Source organism: Mustela nigripes, chromosome 2, assembly GCF_022355385.1.
Source record: "Mustela nigripes isolate SB6536 chromosome 2, MUSNIG.SB6536, whole genome shotgun sequence".
NCBI classification, from domain to species: domain Eukaryota; kingdom Metazoa; phylum Chordata; class Mammalia; order Carnivora; family Mustelidae; genus Mustela; species Mustela nigripes.
The window spans coordinates 20245654-20272830 of record NC_081558.1 but is presented as its reverse complement, the minus strand read 5'-3'; the positions used below and the strand labels follow the sequence as shown (position 1 = coordinate 20272830).

General features: G+C 36.5%; 1 protein-coding gene and 1 pseudogene across 1 annotated transcript in view; one reads left to right on the top strand and one right to left on the bottom strand.

Annotated features, from left to right (window-relative positions):
* Positions 1–20719, bottom strand: part of LOC132010413 (dedicator of cytokinesis protein 3-like) — a 198089-nt gene extending 177370 nt beyond the window's left edge. Inside the window, exons 1-2 of the mRNA XM_059388283.1 lie at positions 20697–20719; positions 17911–18007 (exon numbers count right to left, since the gene is read on the bottom strand). Coding sequence (XP_059244266.1) covers positions 17911–18007; positions 20697–20719 — 120 coding nt within the window. The remainder of the gene's footprint in view (positions 1–17910; positions 18008–20696) is intronic.
* On the top strand, positions 16951–17047 carry LOC132012766 (small nucleolar RNA U13; annotated as a pseudogene).
* Positions 20720–27177: the final 6458 nt, after the last annotated feature.

Here is a 27177-nt window from a genome sequence, read left to right as displayed (position 1 = left end):
ACAAAAATGCAAATAGAACAGTGGCTGATGAACTGATAAGCTTAAAAAAAAAAGTAGTGGTGCATAGGATATATGCAGCTGTCCTCAGTAAAAAGTCAGAATCACAGTCAAGGCAGGCATAGTTGTGGGTTGGGTTAAGTACCACAAATGAGTAAATACTGATTTGAAATGATAATTTGCAGCACAACTGTCATCATCTTCAGAGGGCATGGATAAGCTAAGAGCACACAACATCAGAGTCATCATTTAGAACTGGTAGTAAGGATAACGAGAAAATTTATGCAGCTTCTAAAAGCAGCATTGAAAAAAAAATGGGTCCTTCTCTAGGAGAGAATTTTGAGAAAAGCAAAAATCTGCTTTCTTAGAAATACCCTTTTCTATGAACAATAATAACGGAATTTCTTGGTCCCCAATTTAGTCTTTTGAGGAAGAAACAAAGATTTATAACCTTTGAACCAGCTCTAAAACCGCTGTGTTCCTCCAAGTTTTTGATCCTTACTTTAGAACATTTCATATCTGAAATAATCACTTTCAGTTCCTGTTAGGTAAAAACATTTCTCAGGAATTAGGGAAATATTATAATATTTTAAGACTTTAAAATATGCTGCTGTTGCAACTCAAATTTACAAAGCAAGCCTCAGAGAGGGTTATGTCTCATTGAAAGAATGTCCCTGGGTATAACTTGCCTGCCCAATGCTCTGCAAGGAGGACATTCAACCCCACTGCGGCTGCCTCTGAGAGAACTCAAGCTTCCCAGCCAACCCATCATTGTTTGCCTGAAATAGTAAATGCATTCCTATTGAAAGCATGCTTTAATGAAGCCTAGTAATTCAGCCCAAACTACACTTAAACAGGCGAATGCCCTTTCTCACAGAGACTTCATTTTTCCAGAATGTTAGGAATGAATGCTGTGATATAACTGCCACAGTTCATAATGGTATCTAAGAATAAGTATGGTGGAATCAAGTGTTAAGGCATCACAGCAGTAATGAGATCCTAGTTTTCATTTTTCTCAGTCTTAATTTTGGAACTGTGTAACCCCCTGTAGTTTTCATACATTGTTCTTTCTCAATATTGTTTTAAGCCAGGGTAAAAGTTTAAAACATTATTAAAATTATGGATTATTACTATTAGAGAATTATATAACAACCCATACAGCCTTAATGATCCTAATACGAATGAAGGAAAAGCTCTAACTGCAGATTAGACAAAATAATACATCTTTATTCTTTTACATCCATTGTTCTACTGACATAGATCAGGACCAAATGCTTACCAATGGATCAATAGGACACTGTCATTTTTACTCGGATACTGCCCTAAATTGGTTTAAAGTTAAAGTAAAGCCATTACGTACTCCATAAAGAATTCATATTGGAAGAAGATACTGGTTTTTTATTTGTGAACTCACATGAAGTCAAATATGGAGAAGTAATAAAGATTACTTTACAATGTAAAAAATACAGTGAATCTTTCTGGGACTTGGTTAGAGACAAGGTTTGAGGCAAAAAGGACACCTCAAGTTTGTTCACCCATCAATTCCTACCTAGTAAAATCTGGGAGAGGAAGAAGAAAGGGAGGTAGTGTGTTACCAAGTCACCTTAAGTTACTTCCTAGCTGTGGGATTTACCGAAGTACAAAGTGAGAATATTAATGCCATTTTACAAGGCTGCTATGAGTAGAAAGTGGCTATAAATGTATAATCAGCACTGAGTCCATAGAGACCATCAATAAATGATGGAGAGTTTTTGTTAAGGGAAAAGGACCTTTGGGGAGAGCTGTTTCAAAGAAGAAACAGAAGCTTTCAGAAGCATAGAACACTTACTCTAAAATGTAGGACTATCACAAATCAGATATAGATAAACCTTTTACAGAACATAAAACCTATAAATAATAAATAACATCAAAATGAAAGTAAAAAATATTTGATATGGCTGACTGGGTAATAAAGTAAAGCCAGAAACTACTATAACATCGAAATGTGGAGAATCTGTCATTCCATCTGAACTTACCCTGGAGGCACCAGCCAATCTCTGGGTTTTAGCCAAGTATCTTTAGGCCAGAACTAGGTAGGAGGTGGGATCAAATCCTGGAGGCTAGGGTTCTACAAGGCAGATACCCTCAGTGAATAAATTAGGAGGAAAAAAATCCCACTGTGTAGAGAGTGATACAGGACAAGGTATGTGTCTCAGCCTTGGCTATGGATGCAATGAGACACAAAAAGGAATAGTAACTGCAAATGAGCACTCCCATGCGTCTGAAGAGGGAAACCACTCTATTGTATAGGTTGAAAGCTCAATCTAAATTTTTTTTAAGTTTTAATTTTTTTAAATTTTTAATTTATTTATTTATTTATTATTATTATTTTTTATAAACATGTATTTTTATCCCCAGGGGTACAGGTCTGTGAATCACCAGGTTTACACACTTCACAGCACTCACCAAAGCACATACCCTCCCCAATGTCCATAACCCTACCCCCCTTCTCCCAACCCCCTCCCCCCAGCAACCCTCAGTTTGTTTTGTGAGATTAAGAGTCACTTATGGTTTGTCTCCCTCCCAATCCCATCTTGTTTCATTGATTCTTCTCCTACCCACTTAAGCCCCCATGTTGTGTTGCATCACCACTTCCTCATATCAGGGAGATCATATGATAGTTGTCTTTCTCTGCTTGACTTATTTCGCTAAGCATGATATGCTCTAGTTCCATCCATGTTGTCGCAAATGGCAAGATTTCATTTCTTTGGATGGCTGCATAGTATTCCATTGTGTATATATACCACATCTTCTTGATCCATTCATCTGTTGATGGACATCTAGGTTCTTTCCATAGTTTGGCTATTGTGGACATTGCTGCTATAAACATTTGGGTGCACGTGCCCCTTTGGACCACTACGTTTGTATCTTTAGGGTAAATACCCAGTAGTGCAATTGCTGGGTCATAGGGCAGTTCTATTTTCAGCATTTTGAGGAACCTCCATGCTGTTTTCCAGAGTGGCTGCACCAGCTTGCATTCCCACCAACAGTGTAGGAGGGTTCCCCTTTCTCCGCATCCTCGCAATTTTTTTTAAGTTTTAATTTAAAATTCAGCTAGCTAAGATACAGTATAATATTAGATTCTGGTGTAAAATATAGTGGTTCAGCACTTCCATACAACAACCAGTGATCATCACAGCAAGTGCACTCCTTACTCATCCCCCCACCCAACTCCCTTTTGGTAAACATCAGTGTGTTCTCTATAGTTAACAGTGTTTATGGTTTGCCTCTCTTTTTTCCTCCCTATGTTCATCTGTTTCATTTCTTAAATTCCACATATGAGTGAAATCATATTTATCTTTCTCTGACAATTTCACTTATCAGAATACACTTTAGCTCCATCAATGTCATTGCAAATAGTAAGATTTCATTCTTTTTAATGGCTGAGTAATATTCCTGTGTGTGTGTGTATGAGTGTGTGTGTGTACCCCACATCTTCTTTATCCATTCATCAGTCACTTGAGCTGTTTCCATAATTTGGCGGTTGTTGATAACATTGTTATAAACATAGGTGTTCATGTATCTCTTTAAATTAGTATTTTTACATTCTTTGGGTAAACACAGTAGTGCAATTGCTAGGTGATAGGGTAGTTCTATTTTTAACTATTTGAGGAACCTCCATACTGTTTTTCAGAGTGGCCACACCAGCTTGCATTCCTACCAACACTGAAAGAGGGCTCCCCTTTCTCTGCATCCTCACCAACACTTATTTCTTGTTTTATATTAGCCATTCTGACTGGTGTGAGGTGATATCTCACTGTAGGTTTGATTTGTATTTTCATCAAATCAGCGTGGTTGAGCATCTTTCATATGTCTGTTGGCCATCATTTTTGGAAAAAAAGTCTATTCATGTCTTCTGCCCATTTTTTAACTGGATTATTTGCTTTCTAAGTCTTGAGTTTTATAAATCTTTATATATTTTGGATACTAACCCTTTATCAGGTATGTCATTTTCAAATACATTCTTGCATTCCAAGGTTTGCCTTTTAGTTTTGTTGATTTTTTCCTTCTCTCTACAGCTTTTTCTTCTGATGAGTCCCAATAGTTTATTTTGTCTCCTTTAGGATTTTAATGGTTTCCTGTCTCACCTTCAGGTCTTTCATTCATTTTGAATTTAGTTTGTGTATGGTGTAAGAAAGTGGTCCACTTTCATTTTGCATGTTGCTGCCCAGTTTTCCCAACACCATTTGTTGAAGAGACTATCTTTTTCCCACGGGATACTTTTCCTGCTTTGCCAAGATTAGTTGACTATATAGTCTGATTCCTTTCTGGGTTTTCTAACTCTGTTCCTTGATCCATGTGTCTATTTTTGTGCCAGTATCATACTGTCTTGATCACTACAGCCAACCAAAAACCATAAGATACCCAGGAATAAGCCTAACCAAAGATGTAAAAGTTTATACTCTAAAAACTACAAAACACTGATGAAGGAAATGGAAGAGGACACAAAGAAATAGAAAACATTCCATGCTCATCAACTGTAAGAACAAGTATTGTTAAAATGGCTATACTACCTAAAGCAATCTACACATTTAATGCAATTCCTACCCAAGAAGCCTCAACTTAAATTTTAACATGTTTCCAGATAGTTAATACCCCAAGAATCTGGCAAAAACCATGAGAGACTATGGACTCTGAAAAACAATCTGAGGGTTTTGAAGGGGCAGGGGGAGCCAGGAGGTGGGTATTATGGAGGGCACGTATTGCATGGAGCACTGGGTGTGGTACATAAACAATGAACTCTGTTTACGTTGAAAAATTAAAAAAAAAAAACAAATGCAAATTTGCCGAGAAATGTTTTAACCTTAGCTTTAAAGAACTGACCTAGAGTTAGAGCCCCAAAGAACAAGTACTCAAAAACAAACAAACAAGCAAACAAACAAACAAAACACCAACCAAAACCAGGATTAAAATAAGCAAATATGAACAAGGGTCAGCAAATAAAAAGACAACTGAATCAGAAAAAAAAAAAAACCCTGAAGACTGAAATGATCAGATACAGAATATTAATTGGACATCTACAATATGCTTAAAGAAATAAATGGGTACAGTAAATAGCAAGAAGAAAAGGCTATAAAAATTATCCAGGCTTAAAAAATAACCAAAGAATTCCTGATTTGTCTCTCATTATTTTCCCTTTGCTTGTTTTGTTTCTTAAATTCCACATATGAGGGAAATCATGTGGTATTTGTCTTTCTCTGACTGACTTATTCTATTTACTACAATACCCTCTAGTCCATCCATGTCATAAATGGCAAGATTTCGTCTTTTATGGCTGAATAATATTCCACTGTGTGTGTGTATATATAATGTGTGTATACATATACATACATACATACATACATACATACATACATACATACCACATCTTCTTTATCCATTCATCAATCAATAGACACTTGGGCTGCTTCCATAGCTTGGCTATTGTAAATAATGTTTCTATAAACATCAGGGTGCATGTATCCTTTTTAAATTAGTGTTCTTGTGGGACGCCTGGGTGGCTCAGTTGGTTAAGCAGCTGCCTTGGGCTCAGGTCATGATCCCAGCGTCCTGGGATCGAGTCCCATATCGGGCTCCTTGCTCGGCAGGGAGCCTGCTTCTCCCTCTGCCTCTGCCTGCCTCTCTGTCTGCCTGTGCTCACTTGCTCTCTCTCCCTCTGTCTCTGACAAATAAATAAATAAAATCTTAAAAAAAAATTAGTGTTCTTGTATTCTTTTGGTAATACTTACTATTGCAATTGCTAGATCAAAAGGTAGTTCTATTTTAACTGTCTGAGGAACCTCCACACTGTTTTCGACAATGGCCATACCAATTTCCATTCTCATAAGCAGTGTACAAGTGCTCCTTTTTCTCCATATCCTCACCAACATCTGTTGTTCTGGTGTTGCTGATTTTAGACATCAGACTCTTAATAATAGAGAACGAAATGGTTACCAGAGGGGAAGTGGGTGGCAGTGGGTAGGCCAAATAGGTGATAGAGATTAAGAGTCTGATTTTAGTTATCAGACTCTTAATTATAGAGAATAAAATGGTTACCAGAGGAGAAGTGGGTGGAGTGGATAGGTTAAAATGTAAATGTAAAAATGTAGGACTAAAAAAGATAAACCTTGCTTTAGGAATAAACTCCTACAGTAGTAAATATCATTCCTATTAAATAACAACAAAAAAGAAATAATGAATAAACATTTAATCCATCATTTAAAAATATGCCAGGCACCATTCTAAACTTTTGTACCATTAAGTGACATGACAACCCTAGGAGGTAGACACCATTATTATCTCCTAGAAGGAAAATAAGAGGCACAAAATCATTCAGCTATCAAGCTACCATGTTGCAGCACCAGAATTGGAACTCAGGAATATCCCTCCAGACTCCATGCACTTACATGCCCTATACAAAGTCTCTCTGCTGAATTCCTCTCCTATGGACCCAAAATCTATGATGATATAAGCACATATGTTCTTAATCCTTGGAAAATCAATATTCTTAGGATGACCATAAAAAATGGATTTTATATCCTCTGTTCTGTAAGTGGGCCTCAACATGACATCCCACCTTCAATTTACAGATTTAATCTTCCAAAGATTAGAAAGACACTATACAGCAGAATTTAGAGAGCTGTGCCTTATTTCTAATAAAATCTAGGAACTGCTATAAATATTGGGGTACAGATGGCCCTTCTTTTCACTACATCTGTATCTTTGGGGTAAATACCCCAATGTTTATAGCAGCAATGGCCACGGTTGCCAAACTGTGGAAAGAACCAAAATGCCCTTCAACGGACGAATGGATAAGGAAGATGTGGTCCATATACACTATGGAGTATTATGCCTCCATCAGAAAGGACGAATACCCAACTTTTGCAGCAACATGGACAGGACTGGAAGAGATTATGCTGAGTGAAATAAGTCAAGCAGAGAGAGTCAAGTATCATATGGTTTCACTTATTTGTGGAGTATAATAAATAACATGGAGGACAAGGGGAGATGGAGAGGAGAAGGGAGTTGGGGGAAATTGGAAGGGGAGGTGAACCATAAGGGACTATGGACCCTGAAAAACAACCTGAGGGGTTTGAAGGGGTGGGGCAGGGGGTGGGAGGTTGGGGGAACCAGGTGGTGGGTATTAGGGAGGGCATGGATTGCATGGAGCACTGGGTGTGGTGCAAACACAATGAATACTGTTATGCTGAAAATAAATAAAAAATTATAGAGGGCATGAATTGCATGGAGCACTGGGTATGGTGCAAAAATAATGAATACTGTTATGCTGAAAATAAAAAATAAATTAAAAAAAATTTTAATCATAAAAAAATCTAAGAACTGTTCATTTTTTAGGGATTCCTGAAAAAAATTTCAAAACCTCTTATTCAATACAAAGTAGAATTATTAAAAAGCCTATCTTTATGTTCTATGTTCTATTAGAAATGTAATATCTTCCTATAACATGAAAATATTGGTGCATTAAGGTATAGAATTCTATCACAAAAAAAAGTAAACTACAGGGTAAACTTCATTACAGATACCCACTTAAATAAACATGAGTTTTTAACATGAAATTAAAAATTCTAATATCATGTCATCCTAAAATAGTACAAATAAATGGTTAAACAATTTAGCTACAAGTATAAAATGCTTCAGTTATACACCTAAGGGAAAATTCATAGTCCAAAATTAATACAAGTACACATCCTTTTATATTTAATTTATAATTTTTTTTTTTTAAGTAGGTTCTGTGTCCAACATAGGTCGTGAACTCACAACCCAGAGATCAAGAGCCACATGCTCTACTGACTGAGCCAGACAGGCACCCCTATAGCATCATCTTAATAGACAGTATAATTGGTTGTTAAACACACTCATAGAACAAGACAGGGAACAACAAATGTTGGCAAGGATATGGAGAAAGGGGAATCCTCTTACAATGCTGGTGGGAACGCAAGCTGGTAAAGTCACTCTGGAAAACCATATGGAGGCTCCTCAAGATGTTAAAAATAGAGCTACCCTATGACTCAACAATTGCACTACTGGGCATTTACCCCAAAGATGCAGATGTAGTGAAACAAAGGAACAGATATACCCCAATGTTCATAGCAGCAATGTCCATAGTAGTCAAACTGTGGAAAGATTTGAGACATCATTCAACAGATGTATGGCTAAAGAAGATGTAGTTCGTATATAGAATGGAATATTACCGGGAGCCATCATAAAGGATGAATATCTACCATTTACAATGACATGGGTGGAACTGAAGGGATTATGCTAAGTGAAATAACTCAATCAGAGAAACACAATTATCATGTGCTTTCACTCAGATGTGAAACATAAGGGATAGTACAGAGCAAAATAAGGGTGGGGGGAATACTGAATGGGAAGAAATCAGAGAGAGAGAGAAACTGTATGAGACTTTTGACTCTGGGAAACTAATTATGTACTATATGGTAACTAACAAAACATAATAAATAAATAAATTTAAATTTAAAATAATTTTTAAAAAGAAAATGAAAACAACTCTATATACTTTTTTGATAAAGATTTCTTGTTGTTGGAAAATTTTCCTTTTTCCATTGCTATAATAACTAAAAATGAAGAATAAAGATAATTCTAATAAATTTATTTTCTAGTTTTATTAATAATTGACCTCAATTGCTATGTTGGCAATTGGGGATCTGTGTGTGATTTTTTTAAAAGATTTTTTTATTGTTTAGACAGAGGGAGAGGAAGAAGCAGACTCCCCACTGAGTGGGGACCCCCACCTTGTGGGCCTCCATCCCAGGACCCTGGGATCATGACCTGAGCAAATGCTTAACCAACTGAGCCACCCAGGCACCCCTCTGTGTGATTTCTAATGTGCTTTCGTTTTAAAAAAAAAAAAATGTACTTGCAGCATAAATATTTAAAAGTTCACAATCTTATTTTAGACAGGAATGAGTATGATGTCACCGTTTTCCCATAAATGATGGTTTTCATATCAAAATAAGGCTACTAGAATGGGAGATTAAGGTTTTAACTGCCTTGGAGGAATGGAGGTTTTTCTATCCTGGCTCAAGTATACATACACTCTTATTTAAGCACTCTATTCTTTATATAAATGAAGTCCACTTCATTGAGTCTATTTATTTCTCTACAGAGAGAAGCTTCTTAAGTGATGAAACTGCTGTCATTCTAAATATTACCTATATCAGAAAATAGATGTCAATTCCGTATACCCGAAGAGACATACAATTAATATCAAAAACAAGATAATACAGTCAACACTGATTTAGTGCTTGAAGCCTTATACACAATTTTATTTAATCTCTAACAACTCTCTGAAAAAGTTTTTCGTGTATACGTGGTTATTATAAATCTAAGACTTAATAAGAAACCTAACAGAGAAGGTGAAACGTTCAAATTTGAGAGCATGTCCAAAGCCCTTCCTCTATAATTTAATATATACTTGCTGATACTGTGACAAAAGATAAACATAGCAAATTAACTAGTATAATCTCCTACCTTAATCTCTTGCATATATATCTTATTCAATTAACACTATTAGAATTATTTCACAGTATCATTCATTATTTATTTAAATGAAAGTTTTACGGGGCACCTAGGTAGCTCAGTGGGTTAAAGTCTCTGCCTTGGGCTTGGGTCATGATCTCAGGGTCCTGGGATCAAGCCCGACATCCGGCTCTCTGCTCAACAGGGAGCCTGCTTCCTCCTCTCTCTCTGCCTGCTTCTCTGCCTACTTGTGATCTCTGTCTGTCAAATAAATAAATAAAATCTTAAAATTATTTTTTAAAATGACAGTTTTATTTTTTCCTAAAAATAATATATATTAACCATTCAAAAATTTTAAAATAGATTAAAAAAAGACTAACATTTTGGTCCCTCAATTAATCTTCATTAAAATTATGATGCATTTTCTTCATGTGTTTTCCAAATATATTTTCATAATACAGGTGAGATTATAATTTATACAAAATTTCTACATAAATACACCTTATTATATAATATACTATTTAAGTTTTTCTGTGGCTCTTTAGATGTAAGCACTAACTCATTTATGTCTTAACTGGACCACAGTTAGCACATTTGGAGAAGTAAATTTGTTTTTGCTAGTGCAAATGCTGCTTCTATGTAAGTATTTATGAAATAAAGACTCACTCTTTTCTCATATTGAACATTATTATCTTAAAACAAGTTCCCAGAATTAGAATAACTTTTATTACTTTAAAATCTGAAGAATTTTAAGGCTTTTCCTAAATTATTCTTCAGATGTGCTAACTAAAATTTGGTACCCAGCAGCAAAGAATGAAGAAATTCAATAGTAGAATTCAATAGTAGAAGATGGTTTTCTTTCTTTTCTTTCTCTTTTCCTTTTTTCCTTCCTTCCTTCCTTTCTTTCTTTTATGGAACTGGAGGGGATTATGCTAAGTGAAATAAGCCAAACACAGAAAGACAATTATCATATGGTTTCACTCATATGTGCTACATAAGGAATAGCACAGAGGACCAAGAAAGGGAGGGAAAACTGAATGGGAAGAAATCAGAGAGGGACACAAACCATGCGAGACTCTGGACTCTGAAACAAACTGAGGGTTACAGAGGGGAGGTGGGGGAGGGGGAATGGGATAACTGGGTGATGGGTATTAAGGAGTGCATGTGTTGTGATGAGCACTGGGTGTTATATGCAACTAATGAATCATTGACCACCACATCAAAAAGTAATGTTGTGTCATATGTTGGCTAACTGAACATAATAAAAAAATAAAAATAAAAATAAATTTACTTTCTTGCCTGTTAATTTGAAGGAGAATATCTGGGAATGGTTAGGGTTATCTAATCATCTCACTGATTTAATTTACATCTCTTACTAGTGAGACTGAGTATTACCTTAATGTATTGTTTTGTGAATGGCCTGTACCTTTGCTGATTATCTACTGGTATTCTTCCTAGTTTTCCTATTGATTTTTATGTACTCTATACAGAAAGATGTTAATCTTTATAGTTATCTATGTTGAGAATTTTTTCTCAGTTTACTCTTCATCACTTAATTTTCTTTTGTTTTCAGAATCAGATAAACTAGACTTGATTTGTTTGATTATGTTAGTCACCATATACTACATCATTAGGGTTTAAAAATCTTTTTTATTATTTTTATTAACATACAATGTATTATTTGCCCCAAGGGTACAGGTCTGTGAATCGTCAGGCTTACACATTTCACAGCACTCACCATATCACATATCCTCCCCAATGTCCATAACCCCACCACACTTTCCCTACCCCTTCCCCCTCCCCACCCGCAACCCTCAGTTTGTTTTGTGAGATTAAAGAGTCTCTTACAGTTTTTTTGATGTAGTGTTTCAATACTCATTGTTTTCATGTAACACCCAGTTCGCCATGCAATACGTGCCCTCCTTAATACCCATCACCAGGCTAACCCATTCCCCCACCCCTTCCCTCCAAAACCCTGTTTATTTCTCGGAGTCCATTAGACTTTAAAAGTTGTTAACCTAGCTTCATTCTGGTTTAAGTATACTCTTTCTCAGAGGACAGCTAGGTCTCTAGCTACTTGCCTTTTGTAAAGTTAGATTAAGAAGAACTATATGGCTTGAAATTAAGTAGGGAAAACAAAGGGAGAATGTTCAGCTCTCTTACTAATTTCAGTAATAAAACAAAATTTTATTCTCTTCCACTAGAAAGAGTCATTTGGAGAAGATGTGTATTCATTTGTTTTGAATTTCACTGGCTACATGACTGGCCTCCTACGTGCATTCAGAATAAGATCAATCATTTGGCAGTTGTCATATTAATAATACTTTTTAAAGAATTAAGCAGAAACACTGCAATTTGTTAAAATGGCAAAGAAAGACAACATTCCAACATTCCACTCATCAGAAGGCAAATTTAAAAATTACCATGGCAATTTCAAACTTTAGGTATAAAATATTTTTTAAAAAAATACTGTTAGCAGTTGTCCTCTTTCCAACACATACTCCCACTTTCAAGTTTTTCCATGTCTCTAGAAAATCAGTGAATATACTGGCCTCAAACCACACCTGAAAGAGTTTTCAAATTTTAAATATTCTAAGCTACTGCATCAAATAGCAACTCTAATTTATTCAGAACATTTCTGATCCTGAATCTTTGATGACTGTAGAGCTGCAATACCAAATCCAGAATGCCTGTGCTCACTTGAAAAAGAAATAAATGTGCATTTTGTTTAAAACACCATTATTTTCCCCCTTTTTTCAAGTTTTTATTTAAATTCAGGTTAGTTAACATATAGTGTAATATACTGGTTTCAGGTGTAGAATTTAGTGATTCAGCACTTTCATACAACACCTGGTGCTCACAATCACCTATTTAACCCATTCCCCCATCCACCTCCCATCCAGTAACCATCAGTTTGTTCTCTATAGTTTTCTTTCTTAAATTACACATATGAGTGGCATCATATGGTATTTGTCTTTCTCCAACTTATTTTGCTTAATACTTTTTAGCTCCATCCATGTCATTGCAAATGGCAAAATTTTATTTTTCTGATGGCTGAGTAATATTCCATTGTATATAGTCCCTACATCTCCTTTATCCATCCATCACTCAATGGACATTTGGGCTCTCTCCATAGTTTGGCTATTGTTGATAATGATGCTGTAAACATCAGGGTGCATGTACCCCTCTGAATCAGTATTTTGTAGTACTGCAATTGCTGAATCAGTATTTTTGTGGTAATGCAACTGCTGGATCATAGGGTACTTCTATTTTTAACTTATTAAGGAAACTCCATACTGTTTTGCAGAGTGGTTACACCAATTTGCATTCCCACCCAAAAGTGTAAAAGTGTTCCCTTTTCTAGATATGTCTCCTGAGGCAAGAGAAACAAAAGCAAAAATAAACTATTGATATTTCATCAAAATGAAAATCTTCTGTACAGCAAAGGAAACAACCAACAAAACTGAAAGGCAACCTATGGGATGGGAGAAGATATTTGCAAACTGCATATCTGATAAAGGATTAGTATTCAAAATGTATAGGAACTTATAAAAATCAACACCCCCAAAATTAATAACCTAATTAAAAGATGAGCAGAAGACATGAATAGACATTTTTCTAAAGAAGACTTACAGATGGCCAACAGGTAAGAAATGTTGCTCAACACCAATCATCAGGAAAATACAAATCAAAACTATAGTGAAGTATCACCTCATGCCAGTTAGAAGGACTAAAATCAATAACACAAGAAACAACAGGTGTTGGCTAGAAAGAAGTAACTATCACCAATGCCAAAGAGGTTACTGCCTGTGTTCTCCTCTAGGATTTTTATGGATTCAGGTCTCATATTTTGTCCTTTAACCAAATAGCATTGTTTTAAAATTTTGGTTTCCAATTTTTCATTGCTAATATATGGCAATAAAATTAGTTAACTGACTGAAAGAAAAAGAGACTTTCTGAGTTGCTATGCTGGAACTGCAAACTCAATTGTTTTAGGAGTATCTTTGGTACATTCTAGTGGGTTTTGTTGTTTGAAGATTCTTTGAGATTCCCTATGTAGCCAATTTTGATCGGTGCAAGGTGCTATCTCACTGTAGTTTTGATTTGTATTTTCTGCAAATACATCTGGTCTGCAAATAGGACCAGCTTTTTTCTTCATTCTAATCTGTATGTCTCTTCTTCCTTTTCTTTGTCTTACTGCACTGGTGAAGACTTCCGGTATTAAGCTGACAAAATGTTAAAAAGCAGACATCCTCACCTTGCTCCCCAAAGCAGACTTTCACCATTAAGTATGACATTTGCTGTAGGTTTTCATAAATGCCCTTTCTCATGGTGAAAAAGTCCCCTTTATTCCTAGTTTGCTGAAAGTTTTCATCATGATAGAGTGTTGGATTTTCTCAAATGCCTTCCTGACAATGATATGATCATATGGTTTCACTTACTTGTGGAGCATAAGGAATAACTAGAAGGACATTAGAAGAAGGAAAGGAAAAGTGACTTGGGGGAAAACGGGGGGGGTGGGGAGATGAACCATGAGAGACTGTGGACTCTGAGAAACAAACTGAGGGTTTTGGAGGGGAGAGGGGTAGGGGGTTAGGTGAGCCTGGTGGTAGGTATTCAGGAGGGCACTTATTGCATGAAGCACTGGCTGTGGTGCATAAACAATGAATCTTGGAACACTGAAAAAAATAAAATTAAATTAAAAATAAAAGAAAATACAAATCGAAACCATAATCAGATATCACCTCACACCTCTCAGAATGGCTAAAATTAACAACACAAGAAACAAAGGTGTTGGCAAGGATGCAGAGAAAAGGGAACCTTTTTGCATTGTTGGTGGGAATGCAAACTGGTACAACAACTCTGGAGAACAGATTGGAGGTTCCTCAAAAAGTTAAAAATAGAAATGCCCTATGATCCAGCATCTGCACTACTCGGTATTTACCCAAAGGATACAAAAATACTGATTCAAAGGGGTACATGTTTATAGCAGCACTATCAATAATATCCAAACTATGGAGAGAGCCCAAATATCCATCGAATGATGAATGGATAAAGAACATATGGTGTACGTGTGTGTACACACACATACACACAATGGAATATTACTCAGCCATCATAAAGAATGAAATCTTGCCATTTGCAATGACATGAATAGAGCTAGAGTGTATTACGGTAAGTGAAATAAATTAGAGAAAGACAGATACCATATGACCTCACTCATATGTGGAATTTAAGGGGAAAAAACCCCAGAAGAACATATGGGAAGGGGAAAAAGAAAAAAAAGAGGGAGGGAAATAAGCCATAAGAGACCCTTAATGAGAGGGGCGCCTGGGTGGCTCAGTGGGTTAAGCCACTGCCTTCAGCTCAGGTCATGATCTCAGGGTCCTGGGATCGAGCCCCGCATCGGGCTCTCTGCTCGGCGGAGAGCCTGCTTCCTCCTCTCTCTCTTCCTGCCTCTCTGCCTGCTTGTCATCTCTCTCTGTTGAATAAATAAATAAAATCTTTGAAAAAAAAAAAAAGAGACCATTAATGAGAGAGAACAAACTGAGAATTGATGGAAAGACGTGGGTAGGAGATGGGCTAGATGGGTGATGGGTATTAAATAGGGCAGTCATGCTGATGAGCACTAGGTATTGTATATAAGAGATGAATTCTACTCCAGAAACCAATATTGCACTGTATGTTAGCTGAGTAAAATTTAAACATTTTTTTAAAAAATGTGAAAAAAAGAGTGCACTTATGATAAGCACAGAGTAATGTATAGAGTTGTTGTATCACTATCTTACACATCTGAAACCAATCTAACACTATATATTAATTAAATTGAAATTTAAAAATACGTAAAATTTTACAATACACATATATGTATATACAACATACATATGTATTTTAAATACATAAATACAGCAGTGCATATATACAAAGATTTTTTTCTTTTGTTTTAATTTTCAGAAGTTTAACAACAATGTGACTATGCATGGATTTCTTTAGGTTTATCCTGTTTGGAGTTTACTCAGCTTCTTGAGTCTGTAGACTTAAGTCTTTTGCCAGATTTGGGAAGATTTAAGCTATTCTTCAAAAATATTTTAGGTCCACATTCTGTCCTTTCTGTCTAGTGCTCTAATGCCTCAAATATTAGATATTTTATTATTGAACCACAGGTCTCAGAGGCTAAGCTTACTTTTCCATTTAGTTTCTCTCCATTATTCAGATTGAATAATTTCTACTGATCCATCTTTAAGTTCACTAATTCCTTCCTCTGTTTCTTCCATGCTGCTATTGAGCCTATCCAGTAATTTTTAAATTTTGGCTACTGTATTTTTCAGTTCTAAAATTTTCATTGGATTCTTTATGTTTTCTACTTCCATTGCTGCAGTTTACTATGTTTTCATTTGTTTCAAGAGTGTCTCTAGTTGCTTGGTGGAGCAATTTTACAAAAACAGCTTTAAGATCCTTGCTGATGATTCTAACATCTGTGTCCTTTCAAAATTGGCAACTGTTGATTATCTTATTTTATTAGAATTGAGATTTTCCTCATTTTTCATATGTGAAATAAATTTGGTCTGTATACTGGACATTTTAAGTATTATGCTATGACATTCTGATTCCTATTTAAATCTTCTACAGGTGGTCAATCTGCTTCAGTTCAGAATGCAATCATAGGCTTACTTTTGTGGGCTATAATTTAAATGTCAGTTTAGTATATAAAGTCCTTCCAGTGCTCTCCTGGTTTCCCCCATTAGTGTGTTACCTAGATAGCAGAACTCCACTTTACTTATACTCAGCATGGATTTGGGTGGAGAGAAGCACTGCCTCATTTCAGCAGGGCAAGGATGAAAAAGAGGGTACTCTTCACATCATGTGCTAGAGAGGGATACTGTCTCATTAATGGGGAGGGGGTGAGAGTCAGTCCTGCCTACAGGTTCAGCTGGAGAGGGACCCACTTATTATTACAAGGGAAGTGGAAATCAAGAGTTCTAACCACAGGATCCTCTGTAGAGGGATGCTTCTTCCTTACTTCAGAGCACAGGAGGAAGCCCACAGAACTCTGCAAAATAAGGGCATCACCTTGTTAACACTGGGTAGTTGTAAACTCCAGAGTCCCACCCATAGGCTCTGCTGGGGAAGGTACCACCTTGCAAGTGCTGGGTGAAGTTGCAGTCAGAATCCTCCTGCAGGTCCCACTGAAGAGAAAGGCACTGCCTCATTACTGAAGTGGGGAGGGATAGAAGTCAAGAGTTTGGCCTGAAACTCCACTGGAGAGGGACATCTTGTTACTGCAGGTGTGAGGAAAAGTGGGTATGAAAGATGGGAGTTCTGGTCACCAATTCCACTATTGTAATGCCTGTTTGGGTGGGTACAAGGGAGTGCAGCTTTTATTTCAATGTTCTGTAGAGAACAGAAAGGATAACTTAAAGTGTTTCTGTCTTGATCCTTTTGTAGTTCATAAGCATGAAGATAGGGTGTTCACACAGTTGTATGACACGTGCCTCACTCAAACCCTGTTACATCTGCACCCTATCTGATGTGGAGGAAAAGGTTTCTGTCTTGCTGCACCAGCCTTTGCTGAAAAAGGGGTCTTTTTGGTGCTTTTTTGTTTGCACCTATTAGTATTTCCAGGTGGTGGGCTTCTCTAGAGCCCGAGCCATAGTATATGGGAGGCAAGAAAAAACAATCTGGGAACTCATTCAGTCCTTGAGTTCAAAGGTCCCTAGTTACTCCACTTTCTTTTCCTTTACTTTCAGAGTTTTCTGGTAGATGACTTATGAGTTTTGTTCAGGATTCTTGTTGTAATTAGTAAAAGGAGTATAACAGAATGTGCCTATTCCATCTTGATGAAATAACAGAACCCAAACCTTGTCACTTATTTCCAGCCCAGATGTTGTGTGTCCTATTGCTCTCTACTCTAAGTTTCCAGAGGACATGAACCACGTTTTTTATTAATCTTTCTATTAATTGTAGACTTAGCAAACCATGTCCTATATGGCATATCCTTTAAGTTTAGTGAATATAAGAATCTGTTGATAAAACTTCTTGGCCTTTACCCAACTTTATGTTCACAATGAAACCCTTAAGTTTGTTCATTCATTCAGGAAACACTTGTTTTATGAAAGCTTCTCAGACGACAGCAGTGAGAAAGACAGCTACAATCCCTAATGCTATTCTACTGACTAGGATAGGGTAGAGGTACTGGAGGCATATGAATAATGTGCTCTCTTCAGACTGAACAACACTCATAACTGAAAATATGTTTCAGTTAATATAAGATCATACTTTGAAAATTGCAAATATTCAGAAGTCTAAAAATTTATAATTAGTATATGTAAGATAATTTTTTTCACTTTTCTAATGGAACTTTAATGACCTAGTAAGCCAATTATCAATACTTACCACATAGAGTTGTTTCCACAGACTGGCCCATTCTTGTAGAGTTGCTGTAACCTCAGTCACAATAGAATCTTCAAGTGGAACCACAGTTTCATACTGCCTAGAACCAGAGCCACAACAACAGCCACATTATCTTTGATAAAATACCAGAATCCTATCTACTGACCTTTTCAATGTGTATAACTCAAAGTTAAGTTCATGCAAACATAAAGGAAAGCTATAACCAACTGACTGAAGATTATTTTGCCATAATATAGTGCAATAGTGTAAATGAACTGAATTCATGAAAAAAAAGTCCTTAAAAAAATTAAGGACTTGATATGGAAGTCCTTAATTTTACTTTTAGAAATACTGTCTTTAAAACAGACTTTTTAAAAGACCATTTTGAGCCTTTATCTTTAAAGAAAGACCATATATCACCTATGTCTTGCTTAAATTAATTTTTTAAATTATTTGTGTCCTTTAACATTTACTAGTAATGCAAATTAGTTCATAATCTTGACATAAAAGATCTAATGGAAATGGGGGAGGTAGGGAACCCAGACACTGGTTTTTGAAATATTTTATAAACTCTCCCTTATACTAGTATTGTGCTTTCTTAGAAAATTGTGTCAGTAGAGGAATTCTGGATCTGGTAGAGGAATTCTGATCCTCCTAAGGATCAGAAAGTTAAGGGGATTCCCTCAGTCTACTGCATAAGCAGCATCTACTATGGTGCCAGTCCCTGTGTTAAACTGCCAAGGATTTATCAGTGAACAAAAGTGGACAGTGTCCCTATCTTCAGAGAGCTCTTGCTCTGGACAGAGAATCAACAATAATCACAACATACAGATATGAACAGTGATGAATCTAAGAAGGAAATTAATGTGTAAAATCAGTGATTTTAACTGGGGGACATGATTTAAAAAGAAAAGGGATCAGTGAAATCTTCTCTAAACAAGTGTTAAGGTCCAAAAGATGCAAAAAGTTCATGACAAGAAATGTGTGTAGGGAGGAAGAGAAACAGATATGGTGCCACCTGCAGAGGAAACAGTATACAAGAAGCCACTGAAATGGGAACGAATTTACATAAACAAGAGCTTTAAAAAGGCTGGACTCTAAGAAACAAATTGAGGGTTTTGGAGGGGTGGGGTTGGGGGGTTAGGTGAGCCTGGTGGTGGGTATTATGGAGGGCACATATTGCATGGAGCACTGGGTGTGGTACATAAACAATGAATCTTGGAACACTGAAAAAATAAAAATAAATTTAAAAAATATAAAAAAGGTTGGTAACACTGAATCCAGCTCTCACGGGGCCTTTTCAAATGATACTAAACGTCCCAGATCTTAACTCAAGTAAAATGAATGACAAGGTATTGAAAGGTTGTTCAAAATACGGGCATGACTTGATAATATTTTTACAATGTCTATGCCAATTGTGAGGGATAATGAAATACTCTCTGGACTAAAAATTTATATACTGGTATGCTAAAGTGATTGAAACACAGTAATTCTTATTTGTTAGCCAAAGCCAACAACTTGGAAAGCAAAAGAAGTTTATTTCACAAAATTTGCATTATGTATTGTCTTTGCACAGGAAGAAGCTGACAAACCACCATTGAGAGATGACTCAGTACATTAATACTGACTGTCAATGAATAGTTACTTGATGATCTTTTATAGTGTTATTGTTTTATTTTATCTGCTTTATTCCAGCAGATGAAAACAATCTTCTCGGATTGATTTCAGAGCACTATCCATATTCATCAAATTTATAAGCTGATAAAAATAAAAGTTTTCATCAAGTGCTTGTTAAGAGTAAAGTGTGATACATTTTTTCCCTTGTGCCAAGAGCATCCAAGGTAGTAATTCCTAGATTCAACTTTACCAATTATTTCAAGTACTACTATAATAGTTTTGAAATGAATGGTTTACTTTAATTTTTTAAAAAACAATAAGTCATATTGAATTTCTCAGATGGAGAGTAAGCCAATGGCAAAAGCCAGATCTGAAAAAGAGTAAGTCTTTTTAAAAATTTTTTTTTTTATTTTCAGCATAACAGTATTATTTTTGCACCACACACAGTGCTCCATGCAATCCGTGCCCTCTCTAATACCCACCACCTGGTTCCCCCAACCTCCCACCCCACGCCGCTTCAAACCCTCAGATTGTTTTTCAGAGTCTATAGTCTCTCATGGTTCACCTCCCCTTCCAATTTCCCCCAACTCCCTTCTCCTCTCTAATTCCCCTTGTCCTCCATGCTATTTGTAATGCTCCACAAAGAAGTGAAACCATATGATAATTGACTCTCTCTGCTTGACTTATTTCACTCAGCATAATCTCTTCCAGTCCCTTCCATGTTGCTACAAAAGTTGGGTATTCATCCTTTCTAATGGAGGCACAATACTCCATAGTGTATATGGACCACAACTTCCTTATCCATTCGTCCGTTTAAGGGCATCTTGGTTCTTTCCACAGTTTGGCGACCATGGCCATTGCTGCTATAAACATTGGTGCAGCCACTTTGGAGAACAGTGTGAAAAAGAGTAAGTCTTAATGACTGCCAGACAAAAATGAATAAAAAGTTTTATTTCTTCAAACTACTGGATAACTAATATAAACATTAATTTCTGAAATTATTTTTATATACTATATATTAAGAGTGCTACAAAGATAATTAGGAGATTTATAGAAACAACCAGGGAGATCATAACCCTAATAACAAAACTTAAATGTAAAGCACAAATAGGTGCTGTGTGACATCAACTGTAAGTTCTAATGCAGTTTAGAAGGAAAAGGTTCACTTTTACCTGATGATTAGATACAGCTTCATGAAGGAAGTGATGTTCCTAAAGAAAGCTTAGTTTTGAAAGGCAAAGAGATGGATAAAGAGGCTCTAATAAGCTATGAAGAAAGGTACAGAAAAAATAATGAGCAAGAAGTATTAAAGAGGATTCATGTTGAGAACATGGGAAACTGAAAAGACAGAAAGGTGTTGTCAGGGCAGGGCTAAGAGATTTAAATTTGACCCTATGGAAAGAGTCATGGGACATTTATAAGAGTGTTGTGTTTTAGTAGAATTAACACAGAAATGACACAGAAAATAAGTAGCAAGGTAATAATGAAAAAGTGGAAAGTTTCGTCTATTATATGTTCAGTTATTTTAAATAGGGAGATCTATGGGAAATTTGCAATGTTCCTATTTTACAATTATAAGGCTTTGGACTCACCTCAATTTAACTAATCTAAGTTGAAACCAAAACTGACTTATTTTTCTTAGATCATAATACACAACCAATATCCTAAAAACTTTTAAAATTCAGATATAGTATTATCACAAACATACTGTCCAACAGGCCAAGTTTAAAAACAACAACAACAACAACAAACTGCTACTGTACCTCACTGGGAACTATGGCTTTTAGCAAGCTCTAGGGCTAAAGAGATTGGGCCTAAAGCGTCCCTTCCTCCCTTCAGTCTAAGTTCAGGATTTGCCAAAGCCCCAATATAGCTATGGAGAAGAAGATCTAAAATGCTCTTGTAGCACTTTGTTCTACATGGGGCCTTGGGAGTAGGCAGAGGTAGCTGCATAAGCACAAGACAGATGTGCTCAGAGGGAGAGAAGGAAGGGAAAAACAAAATCTCTCACTTCTAAAAATCAAAATTCTAAAACATATGAAAATATAATGATCAAGATTTTAAAATAATCTTTAAAAATCTTTTCAGAATTTTAGAAGTCTGACAAACATTTTTATATCTTTAAAATGTTTAAAGAAATGATTAACTTCCATTTAAAAGAAAAGTATGAAACACAAGCAAGCACAAATAAAACAAGAGCCAATGAATATACAAAAGAACTAACTAGAAATTTTCCAAAAGAAAAGTATTATAACAAAGTGTTCATTGATGACTGAATAGAATAATGAAATGGAACATGCATATATAAGGGAATATTATTCAACATTTAAAGTAAGTGAAATATTTTTAAAAGATTTTATTTATTCATGAGACAGAGGGGCAGAGGTCAAGAAGCAGGATCTGAGCGTAGCAGGGAGCCTGATGCAGGACTTGATCCCAGGACCCCAGGATCATGACCTGAGCTGAAAGCAGACAACTCAACGAACTGAGCCACTCTGGTGCTCTAAAATAAATGAAATTTTGATGCTGTGTTACATGCTATAACATGGATGAGCTTTGAAAACACTAAGTAAAATAAAAGCTAAGTAAAATAAGCCAGACACAAAAGGGCAAATATTGCATGATTCCATTACATGAGGTACGTAGAATAGGAAAATTCACAGATAGACAGAAATATTTATTTATAGATAGAGAGCTAGAAAGAAGAACAATTCTCAAGGACTGAGGAAGGGGAAAATGGGGAGTTACCTGTTAAATAGTTACAGAGTCCCTGTTTGGGATGATGAAAAATTCTGGAATTGAATACTCATGAAGGCTGCATAACATTATGAATATACTTAATTCCACTGGATTATACTCTTAAAAATGGTTAAAATGTTAACTTTTGGGGGAGTCCCTAGGTGGCTCAGTGGGTTAAAGCCTCTGCTTCAGCTCAAGTCATGATCCTGGGGTCCTGGGATCAAGCCCCACATTGTGCTCTTTGCTCAGTGGGGAGCTTGCTTCCTCCTCTCTCTATCTGCCTGCCTCTCTGCCTACTTGTGATCTCTCTCTCTCTGTCAAATAAACAAAATATTTTTTTTAATGTTAACTTCTTTGTTATGAATATTTTACCACTATTTTTAAGATATCCAAAAAATAATAGCAGTGGAAAAAAATAACAAACCTCAACAGAAATGATACAAGCTGGACAGAGTTCAAGAGAAAATAAGTAGCAAGGTAATAATGAAAAAAAATCACTCTAGAATGTAGGGCAGAACAAAAAAGTAACCCAAAGTATGAAAGAGTACTTAAGAGACATGAGGGAGAAGTCAAAGAATTCCAAACAACTCTTAACAGGATTCCTAGGAGAAAAGAATTGCAGTGTTAGAGAAAATTGTGATTTTCTTTTCCTGAGCTCTCCAGCATAGTAACCCCCTTCATTTGGAAAAAACCCAAATGTAGCGACAGAGTTGTCTTCCACTACATAAGCAGAAAATAACAGATACTTGATTTCTCAGCCTCTCTATGACTATGGTATAGGCTTATAACCTGAGTGCCAATTACTCAATTAGAAAGGAAAACCAATTACCCAAAGCAGCAGAGACTGCAAAGAAACCAACTTGGTGGAAGCCACAGTCATTTCCTGAGGCAACATTCCTATGGAAGCATTCAGTTTTAAAATGGTGAGGGACTGGAGGAGGCAGAATTAAATATGGTAGTTAGAGGATAGGTCTCACTGAGATTTGAGAGAAGACCTGAAGGAAGTGACAGAGTCTTAGCCAGGCATAGTACTCCAAGCATAGGAAACAGCATGGAAAAAAATCTTAAGGCAGGAGTATACTTCATATGTTTGAATAAAAGCAAAGAAGCCAATGTAATTGAAGCCAAATGAGAAATAGGTAGAGTAGAAGGAGTGAAGCCAGGTCACATAAACTGGTAAATCTTTCTAAGAACTTTGATTTTTACCCTGAGTGAGATAGGAGCCACTGGAAAGTTTTAAACACAGGAGTAACATAATCTAACTTCTATTTTTAATTTTTATTATTTTTATATTTTATTGTGTTATGTTAGTCACCATACAGTACATCAAGAGTTTTTTTTTTTAATTGCTCTGGCAGCTACGTCAAGAATAAACTGTAAGGGGACATGGGTAGAAGTGGGAGAGCAGTTAGAAGACACTGAAGTAATATAAGAAAGAAAGCATAATCATATAAAAGTCCCTACTTTTTCCATGTCATGCTGTGACAAGTTAGGACATAAACTTGCCCTTCTTCTCTCAGCTGTTTAGTGCTGACAATGCACAACTCCACCCCATAGACCCTGAGATGCTCAAGTCCTTCATATTATTCTTTGGCAGTTGATTATCAATAATTCTTCCAATATTTCCATCATGAGCATCATTACTGATTCCCTTCCTATTCCCTCTCGCATCTATCTAACCATTTCAAGACCTCAAATCCCCAACCAGCTGTAGTGACAGTAATGACAAGGTTCCTAGAATACATGCAATAGAAATCCATACAACTATAAGCAAAGTCTGAGGTTGAGTTTGAGAGTAGTTTGCTAAACAGACCAACAATGATATCAAAGGCCAAAAAAAGGGGGGGGGCATGGATAAAAGGATGTCTTGGCCTACATGATCAAAAGCAAGAAGCCTTCTGGGTACTGCTGACTTACTGATTCTCCCTTTAACTCTATTTTAAACTAAGAGCTAAATAAATCTAGCAGATGAAGAATGGATAGAACAGATGATTTGATTTATTCTGTAGCATCTAATTGGAAGGATCATCTCTAGTCAGAAAACCAGGCCTGCAGAAAGCTAAATGCTCACTTTATTGATGTTCTGCATAAGATTTTAGATAAGGTGGTTGGTAGTTCAGTTGGTTAAGCCTCTGACTCTGGATTTCAGCTCAGGTCACGATCTCAGGGTCATGGGATTGAGCCCCGAATTCAGCTCCATGCTCAGCATGGAGTCTGCTTCTTTCTCTCTTTCCCTCTGCCCGTCTCTTCTCTTTCGTTCACGTGCTCTCACTCTCTCTCAAATAAATAAATAAATTTTTTTAAAAAACAAGTGTTCAGAGTAATCTTTTTTTTTCAGTTTTGGCACTCAAAGCCCAAAACCAAACTCTAGTTTTGATCCTAATGATTGCTGAATTGCAATGTCAGTTGAATTTAAGGCTTTTCCATAAATATGAAAATAAAAGCCTGGCTAATGACTTGGAAAGAATAGTAGAGATAAAAGTATAACATGGGACAACTTAAAAGGTCCTAAATGTCACCCTTACTGAACACTTTGCAGTAGAAAAAGGCCCTCCTTCTCTACTGAAGAGGGTGTCCTTGCCTTCCTTAAAGACTTATAAATTGGCTCACCTAAATTAGTTATCTTTCAAAGGAAGCCAATTTTCTTTATGCCATTTATTCCCAACCCCAGTGTCCCATGAATTCAATCTGTTTCCTTCCCCAGCTTTCCCACAATGAATGTTTGTAAAAGGCACTGCAGCTATCACAGGCTTAACTCCATGGACTTTCCCTCATAAAGACTGACCTGGTTAGGATTCATCCCTGGGCTACAAGGATGGTTCAACATTCGCAAATCAATCAATGTGATAAAACAAATTAATATGAGAAGAGAGAAGAACCATATGGTCCTCTCAATTGATAGAGAAAAAGCATTTGACAAAATCCAGCATCCGTTCCTGATTGAAACGCTTCAAAGTATAGGGATAGAGGGAACATTCCTGAACCTCATCAAAACTATCTATGAAAGACCCACAGCAAATATCATCCTCAATGGGAAAAAGCTTGCAGCCTTCCCACTGAGATCAGGAACAAGACAAGGATGCCCACTTTCACCACTCTTGTTCAACATAGTATTAGAAGTCCTAGCAACAGCAATCAGACAACAAAGAGAAATAAAAGATATCCAAATTGGCAATAAAGAAGTCAAACTCTCTCTCTTCGCAGATGACATGATTCTTTATATGGAAAACCCAAAAGACTCCACTCCCAAACTACTAGAACTCACACAGCAATTCAGCAACGTGGCAGGATATAAAGTCAATGTGCATAAATTAGTGGCTTTCTTATACACAAATAATGAAAATACAAAAAGGGAAATTAGAGAATCGATTCCATTTACTATAGCACCAAGAACCATCAGATACCTGGGAATAAACATAACCAAAGAGGTAAAGGATCTGTACTTGAGGAACTACAGAACACTCATGAAAGAAATCGAAGAAGACACAAAAAAATGGAAGATCATTCCATGCTCCAAGATCGGAAGAATAAACATTGTTAAAATGTCTATACTGCCTAGAGCAACCTATACCTTTAATGCGATTCCTATCAAAATTCCACCGGTATTCTTCAAAGAGCTGGAGCATATAATCCAAAAATTTGTATGGAATCAGGAGAGACCCCGAATCGCTAAGGAAATGTTGAAAAACAAAAACAAAACTGATGGCATCATGTTACCTGATTTCAAGCTTTACTACAAAGCTGTGATCACCAAGACAGAATGGTACTGGCATTAAAACAGACATGTAGACCAGTGGAACAGAGTAGAGAGTCCAGATATGGACCCTCAACTCTTTGGTCAATTAATCTTCGACAAAACAGGAAAAAATATACAGTGGAAAAAAGACAGTCTCTTCAATAAATGGTGCTGGGAAAACTGGGCAGCTATATGTAGAAAAATGAAACTCGACCATTCTCTTACACTGTACACAAAGATAAACTCAAAATGGATAAAAGACCTCAACGTGAGACAGGAATCCATTAGAATCCTAGAGGACAACATAGGCAGTAATCTCTTCGGTATCAGCCACAGCAACTTCTTTCAAGATATGTCTCCAAAGGCAAAGGAAACAAAAGTGAAAATAAACTTTTGGGACTTCATCAAAATCAAAAGCTTCTGCACAGCAAAGGAAACAGTCAAGAAAACAAAGAGGCAACCCACAGAATGGGAGAAGATATTTGCAAATGACAGTACAGACAAAAGGTTGATATCCAGGATCTATAATGAACTCAAACTCAACACACACAAAACAGGCAATCATATCAAAAAATGGGCAGAAAATAAGAACAGACACTTTTCCAATCAAGACATACAAATGGCTATCAGACACATGAAAAAATGTTCATCATCGCTAGCCCTCAGGGAGATTCAAATTAAAACCACAAGTTAGAACGGCCAAAATTAGCAAGACAGGAAACAACATGTGTTGGAGAGGATGTGGAGAAAGGGGAACCCTCTTACACTGTTGGTGGGAATGCAAGCTGGTGCAGCCTCTTTGGAGAATAGTGTGGAGAATCTCAAGAAATTAAAAATAGAGCTTCCCTATGACGCTGCCATTGCACTCCTGGGTATTTACCCCAAAGATACAGATGTAGTGAAAAGAAGGGCCATCTGTACCTCAATGTTTATAGCAGCAATGGCCACGGTCGCCAAACTATGGAAAGAAACAAGATGCCCTTCAACAGATGAATGGGTAAGGAAAATGTGGTTCATATACACTATGGAGTATTATGCCTCCATCAGAAAGGATGAATACCCAACTTTTGTAGCAACATGGATGGGACTGGAAGAGATTATGCTGAGTGAAATAAATCAAGCAGAGAGAGTCAATTATCATATGGTTTCACTTATTTGTTATGCTCCACAAATAAGTG